We start from the raw sequence: 18688 nt of genomic DNA on the forward strand, positions 1-18688 counted from the left end.
TCATTGGTTGATTCTTGTATGTGCCCTGACTGAGGATTGAACCCACAACTTTGGCATATAGCATGATGCTCTAACCAACTGAGCTGCCCATTTATATTTAAAGTAGTTATAATTATATTTTTCCCTTCTTTACTGTTGATCTTTTACAGTTGTCCCAATTTTTCCCTCATTGCTCTTCTCTGCTTTTCCCCCCAACCCCCTGCTCCCAGGGTCAGTCCCCACCCTGTAGTCCATGTCCATGGGTAATTTATATACGCTCCTTGACTAGACTCTTCCCCTTCTTTCCCTCCTCATCTGCCTTCCCCCTCCCCTCTGGTTATTGTTAATTTTTTCCTTGATTCCATGCCTCTGGTTCTATTTTGCTTGTTTGTTTTGTTCATTAGGTTCCTCTTACAGGTGAGATTACATGGTATTTGTCCTTCTCTGCCTGGTTTATTTCACCAAGCACAATATTCTCCAGTTCCACCTATGCTGTCGCCAAAGGTAGGAGTTCATTCTTTCTGCTGCATAGTATTCCATTGCGTAAATGTACCAGTTTTTCGATCCACTCATCTACAGATGGGCACTTAGGCTGTTTCCAGCACTTGGCTATTGTAAATAGTGCTGCTATGAACATAGGGGTGCATAGGTTACTTTGAATTGGTGTTTCAGGATTCTTCAGTTACAATCTGAGCAGTGGAATCACTGACTTAAAAGGCAGTCCCACCTAGGCTCATGTGGCTCAGTGGATTGAGCACCAGCCTGAGAACCAGAGGGTTGCTGGTTTGATTGCCAGTCAGGACACATGCCTGGGTTGCGGGCTAGGTCTCCAGTTGGGGGCGCACTAGAGGCAACGGCACATTGATGTTTCTCTCCCCCTCTCCCTCTCTTCCCCACTTTTTCTCTCTCTCTAAAAAAAAAGGCAGTTCCATTTTTAGTTTTTGAGGAAATTCCATACTGTTTTCCACAGTGGCTGCACCAGTCTGCATTCCCACCAACAGTGCACTAGGGTTCCCTTTTCTCCACATCCTCGCCAGCACTAGTTGTTTGTTGATTTGTTAACAATGGTCATTCTGACCAGTGTGAGGTGGTATCTCATCATGGTTTTAATTTGCATCTCTGTGATGATTAATGATGTTGAACATTTTTTTATGACTATGGGCCCTCTGTATGTTCTCCTTGGAGAAATGTCTGTTCAGGTCTTTTGCCCATTTTTAAATTGGATTCTTTGTCTTCCTGATGATGATTCGTATGAGTTCTTTATATTTTTTGGAGATCAAACCCTTGTCCGAGGTACCATTGGCAAGTATGTGTTCCCATATGGTTGGTTCCCTTTTCATTTTGATGATGTTTTCTTTAGCCATGCAGAAGATTTTTAATTTGATGTAGTCCTATTTGTTTAGTCTTTTCTTTATTCCCCTTGCCCCACAGAATGTATCGCAAAAATTTTGCTGCATGGGATATCTGAGATTTTACTACCTATGTTTTCCAGTGGGACTTTTGTGGTGTCATGACTTACATTTAAGTCTTTAATCCATCTTGAGTTTATTCTGGTGTGTGGTGTAAGTTGGTGGTCTAGTTTCATTTTTTTTGCATGTCTCTGTCCAGTTCTCCCAACACTATTTGTTGAAGAGGCTCTTTTCATTTCATTTTATGCTTCTGCCCCTTTTGTCAAATATTGACCATAGAGACCTGGGTTTATTTCTGGGCTCTCTATTCTCTTCCATTGATGTATGTATCTGTTCTTATGCCAGTACCAGACTGTTTTGATTACCGTGGCCTTATAGTATATAGTCTGATATCAGGTATTGTGATACGTCTTACTTTATTTTTCTTTCTCAAGATTACAGAGGCTATTCAGGGTCATTTTTGGTTCCATATAAATTTTTGAACTATTTGTTCTAGACCTGTGAAATATGTCCTTGGCATTTTAATAGGGATTGCGTTGAATTTATAGATTGCTTTGGGTTGTATGGACATTTTAATTATGTCTGTTCTTCCAATCCATGAACATGGAATATGCTTCCACTTATTTGTATCTTTCTTAATTTCTTTCCTCAGTGTTTTGTAGTTTTCTGAGTGCAGGTCTTTTACCTCTTTGGTTAAGTTTATTTCTAGGTGCTTTATTTTTCCTGCTGCTATAATAAATGGGATTTTCCCTCCTAGTTTCTCTTTCTGATATTTCATTGTTGGTGTACAAAAATACCTTTGATTTCTTTAATTATTGATACTATGTAGTTATTGCCATTTTATTATCTATATTTTGCGTTCTCCTCCTCCTCCTTTTTCTTTTCCTTCTCCTTCACAAGTATCTCTAACATTTCTTGTAATACTGGTTGCTTGTGATAAACTCTAACATTTTCCTGTCTGAGTTCTTTAATCCTTTTAATAATTTTTTATTAAGTAGCTACTCTGTACCAGACATCTAATAACTTCATTTCTGTGCAAATTCACATGGCTAAATTTTTGCCTGTTAAGCTTCTCAAGATGTGTGTTTTGTGAGAAGGAAGGCATAAACAGGGAGGTTGCATCAATTTAAAACCTGCGCACACAAAAATAAAATCTGCACAGATTTAATTTTATAAAACAACTAGGTGGTTCAAAGCATTTCTAGAAGTCTTCTGGGAATGCAACATTATCAATGAATGTTTTGGAGTACCTCTCACATTTGCCTGCCTCTAGAATGAACCTGAATTTATTGATCCATCTTTTAAAGTTAAACTTGAAAAGAATTTTCTCCAACTTCCTTTTCTCACCAAAGTGTGGTCCACTGAAGTAAAGCTGAATCTCAATCCCCATCTCAAACCTGCTGAATCAGTGTCTACATTTTAATGTGATTCTTATACACAGTAGAGTTTGAGAAGCACTGATTTATATTTGATACTTGGCTCACACTTGACCCTAGTCCTTCTTTCTGAACAACAGAGATAGGAAGACCAGACTAGCAGTAACAGCTGTCAGAGACTGTTTCTGTACCCGCGGATCCACTTATATACTTTTTTCCATACCCAAGCCCTGCCTGCACAGGAAGTCCGCTACTAAAGATAGGCTGCCTGTAGGAGACATAAGGACATAGGAGACCTCCAAGAGTTGTTCAGCAGGGTGAAAAAGGGTGGAACAGGAAAGGGAGGAAAATAAGTTCCTGGATTACAAAAACCACAGTTTGTCTAGGTGCTACTTTCTCCCTTTTTAGCACATAACTTTGTCGTGAGACATCCCTTTGCTGACCTTTTTTCCTTTTACATTTTACCCTATTAAAAAGTCACCATCTAAAACTTTTCTTCGTGAAATAGAAACTTTAAGTTTTCTGGGACTGAATATGCCTGTTTTTCAACAGTTTCTGGCAGTTCCTTGCCTTTATGGTGTAGTCATGGTGAAACCTGAGTCATCTGAAGATGGTGGCAGTGCCAGAAAACTGGCTGGGGAAGGAGCTGCAGACAAACCAGGGCAGTGAGGAGCTGGAGGTCAGTAACCTGGGGCGCCAGGGCCACTGATCTTCTTCACCCAGGAGAGCACACCACTACTAGCTGTATTATCCAAATTGCTCCAAACTTTACAGTTCTAATGAATATTGTCTGTTCCAAGTGTGTTTAGACATCCAAAAGTATAAAGCCTCTCCACAATTGTTTCTCAGAGTTCCAAGTGGCAACTCTTGCATGTGCCAGAATTCTTTTCTAAGCCGAGAAACCACATTTTCCTAGTGAGGTAAAAAAAAATATACCTCAATTTTTGTTTCAAGGTAATAAAGTTTTCTCACGTGCACATTCATATACATTAAACTACCCAGTAAATACATCCCTGTTTGGTGCGCGTGCGTGCGCGCGCGCGCGCCATTTCTCTAAAATTCTGACTCACAGCCTGGAGGACAATGATTAATTTTTTTCCATTTCACATAGCTGTTATGAATTTCTCCTCACAAGGATAAGCCTGTTTACTCACTCTGGGCATCGTTGGTAGAGCGCTATTGTAAACAGCCCGAGAAACCCGGTGGGTTGGGTAAGTGGGCGCCCTGTATGCTCCACGGGGAGCAGAGATGCTGGAGCCAGGTTGGGCTGACTGCATTTAGAGACGGCTTTCTGACCCTCCTGGATTTACGATGTTTGCCAGAGCAACAAGAAGCGCCATTCCGTACGGGTGGGAGGGGTGGAGCCACCAAGTCCTGTCTCAATTTAGATCTCTCACTCTGCTTTTAGGCGCGCCCATTTCAGACTGCTGAACTCGACTCAGGGAAAAAAAAATCAGGGAAGAGGTGGAAATCCACATCCCGCAGTGCCCACGAATTTCTCCAGGAGCCGAAGGTTGCCCAGGCAGACGCTGCAGAGATGCGGGGCCCAGGGCTCCTAACCGCCGCCCACCTTGTCTGCGTGTGGACCGCGACGCTGGCCGCAGCCCCCGGGTAGGAGCGAGGACACGCAGGGCACGCGGGGCAGGCAGGCAGGCCGGCCGCGCAGTGTGCCGCGGCCGGAGCTGTGGGTGGCGGCAGCAGCTGTGCAGCAGAGGGTGGGAACTGGCCCCGCGGAGGCAGCCACACACGGGCACTGGCCAGGAGCTTTGACCGTGTGTCGCGTCAGCTTAGTTCTCCACGAGACAGTGATTTTCTTCACCCATGAAGTTGTTTAAGCGTCTTTCTGGCCATAACTACTTTCTAAAGAGAGTCGTTTTATTTTTAGTCCACGGTGCCTCTGCATTTTTCTAAACTGCTCCCAAATCATGTGCCTGCGTTCTTCTTTCAAAGACATATGATACTAGATTTTCTAAACAAGGTGCCTCAACTTTGGCATTGGCAAAGTGTAGCTTAGGTGACTCAAGTGTGGTTCAGGCGCAGACATAGTAGAAAGGTTAACTACTGAGGCACCCAAATAATGGAAAGTGAGTGCCCCCACTCCTAAAGGCTTTTGCAGTTGAACCCTAACCCCTAGCCTGGGCAGAGAAAGTGCTGTTTTAGTTAGGACTTTATGCTCTGCTACACCTGGAAATTTCACCACTGCTAGTTTAATGTCTGATAGTATATTTCAAGCAGTGGTATTGGTTAGATATTTTCTTAGACAATTGCCTAAAGTTTTGAGTAAGAAACAGGTAAAATCTGTGTGTGCATGTGTGTGCTTAAGCCAAGAAAAAAGAAAATCGCACTGGGATGAGGTCCTCTGTAAAAGAGAAGTTTAGAGGCTTGTACATTGCCAGTAACTTCTGCATGCCCTGGGGTAAGCCATCTACACGGAGGCTCATCCTGTGCTGTTTGTGGTTTATAAAATGGAAACAATAACACAGACTCTACTCTAGTGGTACATGAATTACTGTATTAAAATTGACTTATGGGAATTATTGTTTCAATGGCATTTCAGTGCAGTTGCTGAATGGAACAGCAGGCCAGTATTAATTGGAACAGTTGCAGTTGGCACAATATAGGGAGTCTGCCTCACTGTCTATAAAATTTGAGGATCACAAAAGAATGAAGATGTGAGGATAAAAAACATTGTTTTCCTCTTATTGGGAACTCTTAGGCCCAGGTTTCTGGTGACAGCCCCAGGGATTATCAGGCCTGGAGGAAATGTGACTATTGGGGTGCAGCTCCTGGAACACAGCCCCTCACAGGTAACCGTGAAGGCAGAGCTGGTCAAGATGGCAGCAAACTTCACCACCTCTGTCCTAGAAGCAGAAGGAGTCTTTGAAAAAGGTAAGATAAAGAGCGTAGAGTCTTACCCTTCTACTATAATAATTGGAATATGTTAATAAAGCCATGTGTTAGGTAGGGTAACAGGGAAACCCCAGATTTGGAGTAGCTTATGTAACATACTTTTAATTCTTACTCCTGTAAAGTCCAAAATGGTGTTCTTGTATGTTCTTCCAACTGGAGATTCAGAGACCCAGTTTCTTCCATTTTCATGGCTCCTTCATCACGCAGGGGGAGGACATGGAATTTCTCATGTGGGAGGTTTTTGTGGGCTAGACCTAGACATGGCTCATCACTCCTGCTCCTTTTTCAGTGGCCACATTTAGCTGCAAAGGAGGCTGGGAAATGTAGGCGAATGTGTGTCCTGAAGAGGAAATGGGTGTAGTTAACAGTCTGACACAAAACTCTATTTATTGGATGTAGAGTACTTTCCTGAATAGGCCTATGGGAAAAAAAGAAAAGCAGCACAATAATTAAAATCCAGTTTTATGAAATAATTCCTTATTTTTAAAGTAACAAAACAAAAAAAATGTAAACATGGGTGCCATTTATAAAAGAACCTGCATCTCTTTTTTCAAGTTTGTAATGTAACCTGGCCCAGGATTAAATTTGATCAATGAATGTCTTCTTTTTCAGTACTAAGGGGAAAGTAATTTTTTGGTGGAGGGGACGTAAACAAACTTTTTTTCATCAAAGTAGCATTTACTGTATTATTTTTTCTCTAATTGAAAGAGTAATATATGCTCAGTGCTTACAACCTGATAAACACTGGAAATAAAGGAAATAAACCAAAATCACCCATAAGCCTATCCTCTAGCTATGAACAGTTACCCAGAAGAATGTTTAGATGTTTAGCCAGAAGCCAGAAATTGAGGTACAAATTCCTATAATGTTAAGAGTTATGTTAAAAAAATTATGTAGGGCACATAATGAAGGGTGGATGGGATTCCACAACAGTTCTTTGTAGTATAAATATTTATACTCTACCAGCATAGAGGAATTAACACCATCATGAAATGAGATAAAATCAAAGTTGATTGACATTTGTTGTTCTTTCATCACTGGAAGTTGACTAACTGGGTGGATAAGTTTGGGATAGGAGTCAGGAAGAGGTAATGCTGGGCACTTTGTCAGGAAAAAGGGAGGCCTGTTTCCCTGGAAGAGGAAATGCCGGTTAGTGCTTAAGATCTGAGATTGAGTCTTAGTACTAGTTGTGTGATCATGGGCAGGTTACTTAACTGCTCTGAGCCTCAGTTTTTCTCACCTGTAACAAGGGGTAATGAAACTTAATTCCCAGGGCAGTTACCAAGTTAAAAATCAGTATCCAGCACCTATTAGGCACTCAGTAAACAACAGCTGTTAATATTATACGTAATATATCATGTAATAATCCTGAATAAGAAGATGCTGGAAGCATCATTACCTTTTTACCTGGAGGCGAACCTCTACTTTCCTTATTGAACCATTATTTCTGAAAATGAATGAGTCTTGGTCTTCTGATAATGGCTAAAGAAAATATTGAAATATTCAGCCACAGCAGACATTAGTTAAGGTAGTTCCATATTCATTATTATTTATTAAGAAACATTATTTTGGCTCTATACTATGGCAGTTTTACTGTAAAGCAGATTTGGATGATTTTGATAAATATTTGGACTTTGCTTTGATGTTTGCATACTCTTATTCTCGAATTTTCACTGCATTATCTTTTCTGTAATTTCCTTTATCTGTCTCCTTTCCTTTTTTTCTGCAAATGTAACAACACTAGGGGTGCATGTTATTGTGACATGTTGTTAACTTTATTCTTAGATTTTTCTTTTGAGAGGACAGTCCATCACATGTTTCTGGGAAGGCTGAAGTGCTCAAGACTGGGTCAGACAAACTATCCTGTATGCAGAATGGATCTTTTAAAAAGAAAGATCAAAAATGGGTTTCTTTCAGGGACTGTTTCTGACACTGTTGATATACACAGTTTCATTGAAAATACCATTGCTGGGAGTGCAATTACACTTTTAAAAGAGAATGTTATTCTGTTAGCAGAGGCTGTGAGTCATTGTTCTCAGAGCAGATGCTTCCTGGAATGTGAGGACTTAAGGATGGAGACATTTCTCCTTTCTTGTTTTCACATCCTTTGTTTTATCTGATTTCTCCAGTTGTAACTATATGTAGATAAAAGAGGACTTCTGAATCAATGGAATCTGGATCTTCCTAGGATTCATTCATTCTTTTAAAATTTTTACTTATTGATATTTGAGGAGTGGAGGAGAAAGAGAGAGAGAGATCAAATTGTTGTTCCACTTATTTATGCATTCATTGGTTGATTCTCGTATGTGTCCTGACCAGGGATGGAACCCACAACCTTGGCTTATGGGGATAGTGCTCTATCTACCTGAGCTACCTGGCCAGAGCTCATTTTTATTAACTTCATAAATGCAAACATTTTAGGTCTGATTTTTTTTTTTTATCACTTTCTTATGAAGCCCTCCAAGAAAAGGTTAATTTTAAGAAAGCTCCATCTTCCAGCACAGCTGGGCAAGGACAGGGACTATTTCTGAGTGGCTATTTCTAGCAGTCCTCATCTTCTTAGAAATTCCGGGGGTAGGGCAGTGGTCACCATAACCAGAATGCATTTCTAGCTTAATTTTTGTCAGAAACAGTAATAGCTAAAGGATTTGAATTGTAGAATATACCTTAATAAAGGCAAAAAAGTATGGCTTATCCTCAGGAAGAGTTCATTTGTTTGAAGACATGGGGAAAATTCTGTTTGCCTTTATAACCTTGAGGCCAGCAGCATTGATTACATTATAGTTAATGTATTCATTTTTAATGTATTCTACATTTATTAGGGATCATTTATGTTTATTTGAACAATAGCCCTTTAGAAAAAGTGTTTCTACTAAACTTTGTGCAGTCGTCTAAAAATGTATAATACCGTTTTAGTGGTGAGATTCAGACATTCAAGTGTCCTTGTCATTATCACCACTGTCGTCATCACCATCACTATCAATCTCACCGTCATTATCTCTTTGGTGAACAGAACTACGTTTATAATATTATCTGTCATTGTATTAAAGAGTAGGATGTGTCCTGGTGAATGCTTGCTGGTCTGGAGGCACCATTTATTTATAGTGCCAAGACTATTTCCATCTTCCCATTGAGGTATTGGTGAGAGATGTATTCTCTGAGTGTGTCTATATTCTTTACTAACTTGCCTTTTCTTTTTGTGCAAAAATCTTGGAGAGTTAATGGGGCATTTACCTTCTATTTTTAAAGAACTAAACGTTCTTCTTTGTCTTTTATTGTTTTCTGTCTTTTCCACATCGACTATGGGGTATGTTATTTTCCATCTAGATTGAGTAAGGGTGGAAAATCAATAGTTCTTAAATTGGGATATTAGCTGAAAACTTCAAAAAAGTTCTTTCAATTCCAGTAGAAACAAAGCTCCTGATCATATGTTTCATAACCTGTAGCTCAAAATCAGTCCCATGGTTTTTATGAGAGTAGATTAGTGAGTGTAGTGTGTGGGCAGATCTCCTAGGGCAGGTTTTCACAGGCAGCTTTGCTAGTAGATCTCAGTCTGAACTTGTAGTTATGTGAGAATTATTTTTAAAGGGCGTGGGCTCTTCATTCACATGTCTTTGCTATTGTGGGTGATATGTATAAATAGGTCGGTGGTGCCTGAGGATAAAGGGCCTTAGTGTAATCATGATGTACTTGGACTCTGAAGCAAGTCTACCTGAATGCCCTTCATTAGTGGTTGGGTGGCTCTGGGCAGTCATGATCTCAACAGGCTTCAGTTTTATTATGTGAAGAATGGTGGTTTTTACCTTTTACAATGATATAGTTATCGTAAGAGTTAAGTGAGCTAACATGTTTAAAGCACTTAACACATAGGAATTATTCAAGAAAATGGTAGTCGTTATTAGAAGAGAATTGCAATAATAATGTCACAGGCAATTACTAATCACCTATTGGGATGATCTTGAACTCTATAAAAGACACATCACTAGGACAGAATGGGAAGGGATTTAATGTGTTAATTATTGAATTCCCCATAGTGCCAGGGACTTTCTGCACAATATTTAACTTCAATAACCCTTTGAAAAAGGCACTACACTGAGGCTAAAAGAGAACAATTAACTTTCTTAACTTAACACAGTAGTAAATGGTAAAGCCTGAATTTGAAGTTCTGCTGTTTCTGAATTTGAAAGTTTTCTACTGCCTGGAAAAGCAAGAAATAGTTTTTGTGTGCTTTACTTCGTAATATCGATGCAAAGTTGTATCAGTCATCTTCTTCTAAAATCATTTTCAGCCATGGCTGGTGTGGCTCAGTGGATTGAGTGCCAGCCTGTGAACCGAAAGGTTGCTGGTACAACTCCCAGTAAGGGCACATGCCTGGGTCGTAGGCCTGGTGCCTGGTTGGAGGGGTGTGAGAGGCAAGCGATTAATGTTTCTCTTGCACATTGATATTTCTCTTCCTCTCTTTCCTCTCCCTTCCTCTCTCTCTAAAAATAAATTTAAAAAAAATTTTAAATACATAAAAGTGATTTAAAAAATCATTTTTATGTTTGCTGGTGGGAGTTTAGTCCTGGATCTAACAAAACATAATCTGGATCTGAAGAATCTCAAGATGCAATGCTAGCTCTCCTTCTAATTTACTTTGAGCTTCATAGAACTTTGGAGCTGGACAGGACCTGAGAGATAAGCCAACTCAATGACCTAATTTATGGCGGAGGAGGCTGAGGTGTGGTGTTCGGTGACTTGCCCAACGTGAAATCACTTACAGGTGGAAACAGATTGTGGGTCCCGAAATTTGCAATCCAATGCTATTTCCATTATACTCTAGGAAACCTTCCTAACATACACAGAACTGTGTGTAAGACCAACGATATATTTGCGGATGTTGATTTTTTTTTTTTTTTTTGATACAGAAGGAAATAAGGCTAACTAAGGAGTTTTAAAATGCTTGCCTGCATTTTTGTGCAAGTTTCTTATTTCAGCTCAAGGTGGAGTGGCTCTTTATGGACTAATGGCTCTGCACTGGGGTGGGTGTGGGGCTAGGAACCTCATAGATCTTTATAAAATTAATTTCTGTGGCTGTGTTTTTCAGTGTTCAAGTAGTACTTATTAAAAATATTGATTTGTGGCCACCCCCTCAAGGCATGGGTAAGGTCTAGGAATCTAAACTTGATTTTAAGCAATCACCACAGGTGATTCTTAGACATCTTAATCTGAGAACAGCTACCTTTTAGTATCTAAAGAATTGTTCTTGACCCAGTACCAGAGAGTCTGAGCGAGAGGCATGTCTTTGCAAGTTGATGATGATTCATGGCAGCTGAGAGAAGGCGCCTCCCAGACTTCCATATTTGCCTTTCGAGCAACCCCTCACCCTAAGCATTGTGTTGATTTTAAGCTGAGGAGAAACTTGGGTTTGATTATGAATCAGTGATTGAGTGAAGTTGAAAGTGAACATACTGATTCTTTAAAGTCCAAGTTAAATGTTTGCAGTAAATGTTTGCAGCTCCTCTTCTAACACGTAATGAGTCACTGTTCCAGTGACTCACTGAGGGTTGTGGTGGAAATAGAAGACAGATCCTAAGAATTTGGGCTGAGTTGCTGTTTGATCCTTTAGGTGAGTGCTTTTCAACCCTTTTTATCTTATGGCACACATAAACTAATTACTAAAATTCTGTGGCACCCTAAAAAATATATTTTTTGTCAATCTAACCAAAAAATAGGTATAATTTTTTCATCCGTACCGGATGGCTGTTGTTGTGTTGACTGTTGTCATTTTTTTATTTGACAGTCTTAAGGGAAAAGAGGTCAGTGCCCCTGACTAGATAGTCAGGTATTGTGTGTTTTAAAAAGTCTTGCAGCACACCGGTTGAACATTGCTGCTTTATGTTGTTAAGATGGCTTTGCAATGCTGAAACTAGTTGTTTACCCAGTTGCATTTCTCCCCATTATTTTATTATTTGCTCTATGTGAAATGTGAATAATTGAGGGGTGGGGAAGAAGAGAAAGGAAGGTATTAGAGGAAGTTCAGAGGTTTTGGAAGGATAATATATAATAGTGCAGAAGGCTGGAGAGTTTTTATTTTTGTTTGTATAAAAAATTCAATATGGTTTGTAAATAGTACTTATTATGTGTAACCCTGTGTGTAGTGCTGTTTTACCTTTTACATCCAGAGCTATACAAATATCCATTTATGAATGTTCCGCCTCCGCTGACACAATGGCATGTAGTGGGAACAGTTATTTCCCTTACTAGAGAAGGGAAGGGTGTGCCAGAGGAAAGAGCCAGTGGCTAAGAGTGAGGTCAAGAGAAGGAGACAGAGGTTTGTGTGTGTGTTTTCTGAAAAGATGTTACATTCTGCTGTAGATATAAGTTTGAGGAGACATCCAGGTGGAGATGTTCAGCAGATAGTTTTGAAATTATAATGAGGGAGAAAGTTTAAGGCATTGTTTTCAGAGAGGCAGACAGGATTTGAAGCCTTGATGGGAATACATGAGAGGCACAAGAGAGACAGTGCTTATGAAAAGAACGAGACTGATGACAGAGCTTGGGAGGAGGCAAAGGGCTCAATGAAATGGCTGGACAGTGAGCAGCCAGAGACAGGGATAGATTGAAGATGGTGAGATGTCTCAGAAACCAAGGGAGTTACAGAGGTTTTAACAATGCCAAGTGTCATAGAAGGTCAGAGAAGAGAAGATGAGGATGAAGAAAAGGGCGTTGGTGATCCCCAAGTGAATGGTTTTAAGTTGAGAGGAAAAGCCAAGTTGTAAGTGATAAGCGGGTGGTGTGAAAATATAATCAGAAAGCGCAGATCACTCCGCAGAAGTTAGACAACTGAAAGGAGAGGTCTGTTAAAAGGCACAGTAAAGAGGTGAAGTTGTTGATGCAGAAGAGAGGGGTAGGTAATTTACAGGTAAGAGGTGGTGGGATCAGGACCAGGAACTTGGGTGAGTAGATTGTCCTTAAAAAAAGCATAGTTTTTCTTTGATGTAAGAAAGAAATAGAAGAGAGTAAATAAGGAAAGAAACATTTTGAGGTATGAATTTGAGATGAAGAAAATAAAATTGAAATAAGGTTTTAGAAAAATTTTACCAAAGTACATCTATCTGACTCAGAATTATGCAGATTGGTCACCTCTTTATTGGAAGCAGGAATAAATGTTAAAAGTCGTGGCTAATTGGAGAGAGAAGCACAAGTTGGAGATATTCCCTGGTGGTGCCCTAACTTGGGTCCCTGATGGTTATGGGACATTGGAATGCAAAGGCTGATACTTGTATTGGTATGGGGGAGGGATCACATTTAGAGAGAAGAGAAAGCGGTTGTTTATGATGGTAGTATGGGGCAGGAAAAATAATTTGCCTTCCTGCCTTTCTAAGTTACTCTGGCTGGATTAATAATCAAATTGATGTGAGATGGAGTAACAGGAGAGGGGTAATTGTCTACAGGGTTACGCAAGGGATGGAGGTGATAACAACATGGATAAGAGGGAAAAGATGGATGAGCGGATATGTCCAAATACTAACACAAGAGTGCACTAAGCTACAGAGGAAGGGAAGGGAGAGATTATGAGATTCTGTTTGGACTAATATTATGGAATAAATAGCCAGGTATGTCCTGTACAGTTTGGGGGACACAGTGGGTTGAAATGGGGGCTCTGTAGGCATGTTGGAATTGTACCGTTAAAACAACCTGTTACTACCTTTGTGGTCTTGGAGCAAGTCACTTCATCTCATTCTCTCAGTTTTTTTTTCTTTCTATTTTTTTAAATATGCTTAATTGATTACGCTGTTACAGTTGTCCCAATTCATTTTTCCTTTGTTCCCCTCCACCCAGTGACCCCTTTCCCTCCAGTTGTCCCCCTCCCTCTTAGACCATGCCCATTGGTTGTGCATATAGTTCTCAGCATCTTCCTGTCTACTCCACTCCCTACTGCTATGCTTAATTCCTGTACCATCTCCTTCCCTTTCCCCCATTCCCCCTCCCCGCTGACCTTCCCCGATAATGTTCCCCATACCTATAATTCTTTTTCCACTCTCATTGCCTACTTAATTTGCCTTTGTTTCGGTTGTTGGTTGTTGTGATACAGTTTTTATTTTAATGTTCATAGTTTTGATCTTCTTTCTCCTAAACAAGTCCCTTTAACATTTCATGTAACAGTGGTTTGGATCTGATGAACTCCTTCAGTTTTACTTTGTCCTGGAAGCACTTTCTCTGCCCTTCTATTCTGAATGACAGCTTCGCTGGATAGAGTGTTTGTGGTTGTAGGTTTTTGCTTTTCATTACTTTGAATATTTCTTGCCAGTCCCTTCCTGCCTGCAGAGTTTCTTTTGAGAAATCAGCTGACAGTTTTATTGGCACCCCTTTGTATATAATTCTCTTCTTCTCTCTTGCTGCTTTTAAGATTCTCTCTTTATCCTTAATTTTCCTCATTTTGATGATAATGTGTCTTGGTGTGGTTCTCCCTGGGTCCAGTTTATTTGGAACTCTCTGTACTTCCTGCACCTGTAAGTCTTATTTCCTTCCCCAAGTTAGGGAAATTCTGCCTCATTATTTTTTCACATAAAATTTCAATTTCTAGTTCTTCTTGACCTTCTGGAAACCCTACGATTTGGATTTTTGCCCACTTATAGCTGTCCCATAGGTTTCTGAGCCTCTCCTCATCTTCCTCACTTTTCATTTTCTCTTTCTGCACTGATTGACTGTTCGTTCATTCTCTATGTTCCAATTTGTTGATTTGATCCCTGGTTTTCTTTCCCTCACCACTAGTTTCGTGTGTGTTTTTGTTCATTTCAGTAGGACTAGCCTTCATTCCTTCTTTGTCCTGTTTAAGATCTGCTGTTAGGTCTGTAAGCATTTTTATAACCAAAGCTCTGAACTGTTCCTCAGCAAGGTTTCCTATCTGCTGCTTCATTAGGTTAGATATTTGCTGTTTGTTCAGCTATGTGATTGGGATCTGTATCATGATCTGTGCCATCCTGACAGTTTTGTGTTTACCTTTGCTTCCTGGGTGGGACTGTCACACCCCCTATGCTATAGGTGGCGGAGCCCCATGCACTCATCAGAACCAGGCGACCCTTCTCACCACGCTGTGGCGTTTTCTGTAGGAGTGGGGGTCCAAGATGGATTCCTGCTGCTCACTCTTCGCTGAGAGCCCAGGACCCTCCTTCATTCCCACCCATTCTGGGCCTCACAGTCCAAGACAATGGTGGTCTGCCTTCCCTGGCATTGGAATCGCAAGCTGATGGGTCTGGTCTGCAGCTGGGGTGCTCCCCAGGTGCTTCTTGACTCCCTTTAAATACGGGTGTCTGTGCTTACCACCATCCTGCCACCATTGCCGCTGCTGCTGTGATCAGCACAGCTTGACCTCTCCACCCTGGCTTTACCCCTCCTACCTGTCCGGACTAGTACCACTTCTTTATAACTTTATAGTTTGGACTTCCATTTATTTTCTGGAACTTCTGATTACTTCTGGTTTTGCAGTAGTTGTATTCCTTCTTAGTTGTAGAGGGAGATGGAGTGTGTCAGTCTAGGCCTCCATCTTGGCCAGAAATCTCTTATGTGTCACTTTTTTATTTCTATAATGATAATAATAATAGTAACTACTCAGAACATTGTTGTGAGACTTGAATGAGTCAGTGTTTTAAAACTGCACTGTCCAATATGGTAGCCACTAGCCACATGTATTTAGTTTTTCTTTTTTTAAATTATTTATTTATTTGTTAGTTTTGTTTATTTATTTATTTATTTTTAGAGAGCGGGGAAAGGAGAAAGAGAGGGAGAGAAACATCACTGTGTGGTTGCCTCTCAATTGCGCCCCCAACTGGGGACCTGACGTGCAACCTAGTCATGTGCCCTGACTGGGAATCGAACCAGCGACACTTGGCTCGCAGGCCGACACTCAGTCCACTGAGCTACAGCAGCCAGGGCTTGTATTTAGTTTTTGAGCACTTGAAATGTGGCTCATATTAGTTGAGGCAGACTGTGCACATAAAGTACACACTGGACTTCGAATATTTAGTACCAAAAATTCAATAAAACTCAATAATTTTTATATTGATCACATGTTTAATGGTTAGATTTTGGATATTTTAGGTTAAATATGTTATTAAAAATAATTTCACTTGTTTCTTTTCCTCTTTTTTAAGTGTACTACCTTACAACATTTATCATAGTGTTGGCACATAATAAACACTCAGGAGTGTCAGCTGTGTTGTACTTCACATTTCCCAGTGTTAGATATTAGTACTCATGCCCCCCTCAAACCTGTGGCATGTGGCCAGGTCTCTTATTTGATGGCTGTTTGATTCTGACTTGAGTGGGCCTTCAACTTTATTCTGTATCCCTTGAGGAAGGAAGAAGTCTCTCTGAAAAGATCGTCGTCGTCGGCAGCCGTCCGTCTCGAGAGACGATGGCGTAGCTTCTTGAGAGTCTATCTGCACCGCCGAGAATGGCTGTGCAGTCCGACTCGGGAGTGACAATCCCTGCCACACATGTTACAGGTGAAGGCAGATGGCTGTTGTTGCTGCTGTTGACGCTGCTTCCGCCTCGATCTTTTCTGGGCCGCCTCCTCGTTGCGCGCAGCCTCTGCACGTGACGTACCTTGCCTGACCGCGAGCCTCCAGGCTAGGCGGTCGTCTGCTTGAACTTCCCATGTGTTGAGATTGATGGAGCATTGTGTCATGTCCTTTTTGCAGATGTCTTTGAACCGCAGTTTTGGGCACCCTCTCATCCTCTTGCCTTCTGCTAGCTCGCCGTAGAGGAGGTCTTTGGGGATACGGCCTGCATCCATTCTTTTGACATGGCTGAGCCACCTGAGGCGTCTCTCACTAAGAACTGCATGCAAACTGCTCATATTGGCTCGCTTCAGCACCTCGGTGTTGGGGACCTTATCCTGCCAGGCGACATGCAGGACGCGTCGCAGGCACCTCATGTGGAAGCTGTTGAGTTTCCTTTCGTGCCTTGCGTAGGTGGTCCACGTCTCGCTGCCATAGAGGAGAGTGCTGAGTACGCAGGCTTGGTAGATGCGCAGTCTGGTTTTCTCAGTGAGGCTGGAATTGTTCCACGCTCGCCGGTTCAGTTTGGCCATAACTGTGGCTGCCCTGGCGATTCTCCGGTTGACCTCCAAGTCGACTGACAGAGAGCTCGAGATGGTGGACCCGAGGTAAGTGAAGTCGTTGACAACCTCCAGGGTGTATCCGTCGATGGTGATGCATGGGGGAGTCCCCGTGCCTTGAGCCATAACATTCGTCTTCGTCAGGCTGATGACTAGTCCGAACTCCTTGCATGCGTGGGAAAGGCAAGTGACTAGCTGCTGGAGTCCCTCTTCGGAGTGTGATGTCAAAGCTGCGTCGTCGGCGAAGAGCATCTCACGGATGAGCACCTCTTTGACTTTGTTCTTGGCTCGTAGACGGGCCAGGTTGTAGAGCTTGCCATCGGATCTGGTGTGAATGAAGACACCCTCGCTGCAGTCCTTAAAGGCGTATTGGAGGAGCATGGAGAAGAAGATTCCAAACAGCGTAGGTGCGAGGACGCAGCCCTGCTTTACTCCACTGCTGACTGGGAAGGCCTCAGAGGTTGCGCCGTTGTAGGACACCGTGCTGTGCATGTTGTCGTGAAAGGACATGACCACAGCAAGCAGATGTGGTGGACAGCCAATCTTCCGTAGCAAGCTGAAGAGTCCGCTTCGACTGACCAGATCAAACGCCTTCGTGAGGTCAATAAAGGCGAGGTAGAGTGGTTTATGCTGCTCGTGACACTTCTCCTGCAGCTGGCGTAGGGAGAAGATCATGTCCACTGTTGATCGGCCAGCTCTGAAGCCACACTGGGACTCTGGGTAGACGCGGGAAGCAAGGGTCTGCAGGCGGGCAAGGGCGACCCGGGCGAATACTTTGCCGACGACGCTGAGGAGAGAGATGCCCCGATAGTTGTTGCAGTCGCTGCGGTCTCCTTTGTTCTTGTACATGGTGATAATGTTGGCGTCTCTCATATCCTGGGGGATGTAACCCTCCTTCCAGCAGAGACAGAGTAGATGATGGAGCGGCTGTAGCAGGACTGGTTTCCCGCTCTTTAGGATTTCTGGAGGGATTCCGTCGCTTCCTGGTGCTTTCCCGCAAGCAAGGCGGTCGATGGCTTTGCCGAGCTCTGCCGCAGTAGGTGGGGTGTCTAGCTCCTCCATGACTGGTAGGTCTGGGATGGCTTTAAGAGCAGTGTCTGTTACAGTGTTCTTCGTTGCGTACAGCTCGAGGTAGTGCTCGGTCCACCGCCGCATTTGCTGTTCCTGGTCAGTGATGACCTCACCTGTCTTGGACTTAAGGGGGGCGATCTTGGAGGGGATTGGGCCTGTTGCCTTCTTGATACCCTCATACATTCCTCGTACGTTGCCTATATCGGCGGCTTCCTGAATGCTTCTGCACAGGTTTAGCCAATAGGTGTTGGCACAGTGGCGGGCGGTCTTCTGGACTTTGTTCCTGGCAGCCCGTAGAGCTTGAAGTGTACTGGGAGTGGGCGTGACCTTGTAAGCCAGTAGGGCCTTCCTCTTAGCCTCGATCACGGGTTCCATTTCTTCCCAGTGAGCCTCGTACCAGTCAGCGTTCTTCCGCTCTTTCTTCCCGTAAGCAATAATGGCGGAGTTGTATATGGCGTCGCGGAGACGTGGCCAATTGGATTCGATAATGTCATCTGCCGCCACTCCCTCGCCGAGTGCATCTTCCATCTTGTTGATGAATTGCTGGGTCTTAACTGGGTTGCTGGCACAACTGGTGTTGATGCGTGGGCGACCCTTCATCTTGGAGTGGTGCAACCTCTTCGGCATTATGCGCACCTTGCTTACCACGAGGGCATGGTCCGTGTCGCAGTCTGCACTGTGGTAGCTGCGGGTGAGGAGGGTGCTGCCAATATCCGTTCTTCTGGTGATGACGAGGTCAAGCTGGTGCCAATGACGGGAGCGGGGGTGCCTCCATGACACCTGGTGGATCTCTTTGCACTTGAAGAATGTGTTTGTCACGCACAGGCCGTGGTGACACG

The 18688-nt window shown here is 42.5% G+C and overlaps 1 protein-coding gene across 1 annotated transcript in view; it reads left to right on the top strand.

The window, feature by feature from the left end:
* The first annotated feature begins 4179 nt into the window (after positions 1-4179).
* Positions 4180-18688, top strand: part of CD109 (CD109 molecule) — a 133986-nt gene continuing 119477 nt past the window's right edge. Inside the window, exons 1-2 of the mRNA XM_090282669.1 lie at positions 4180-4375; positions 5481-5653. Coding sequence (XP_090138795.1) covers positions 4302-4375; positions 5481-5653 — 247 coding nt within the window. The 5' untranslated portion in view covers positions 4180-4301. The remainder of the gene's footprint in view (positions 4376-5480; positions 5654-18688) is intronic.

The sequence above is a fragment of the Furipterus horrens genome, unplaced genomic scaffold, assembly GCF_987537825.1.
Source record: "Furipterus horrens unplaced genomic scaffold, mFurHor1.1.pri manual_scaffold_6, whole genome shotgun sequence".
Lineage (NCBI taxonomy): Eukaryota > Metazoa > Chordata > Mammalia > Chiroptera > Furipteridae > Furipterus > Furipterus horrens.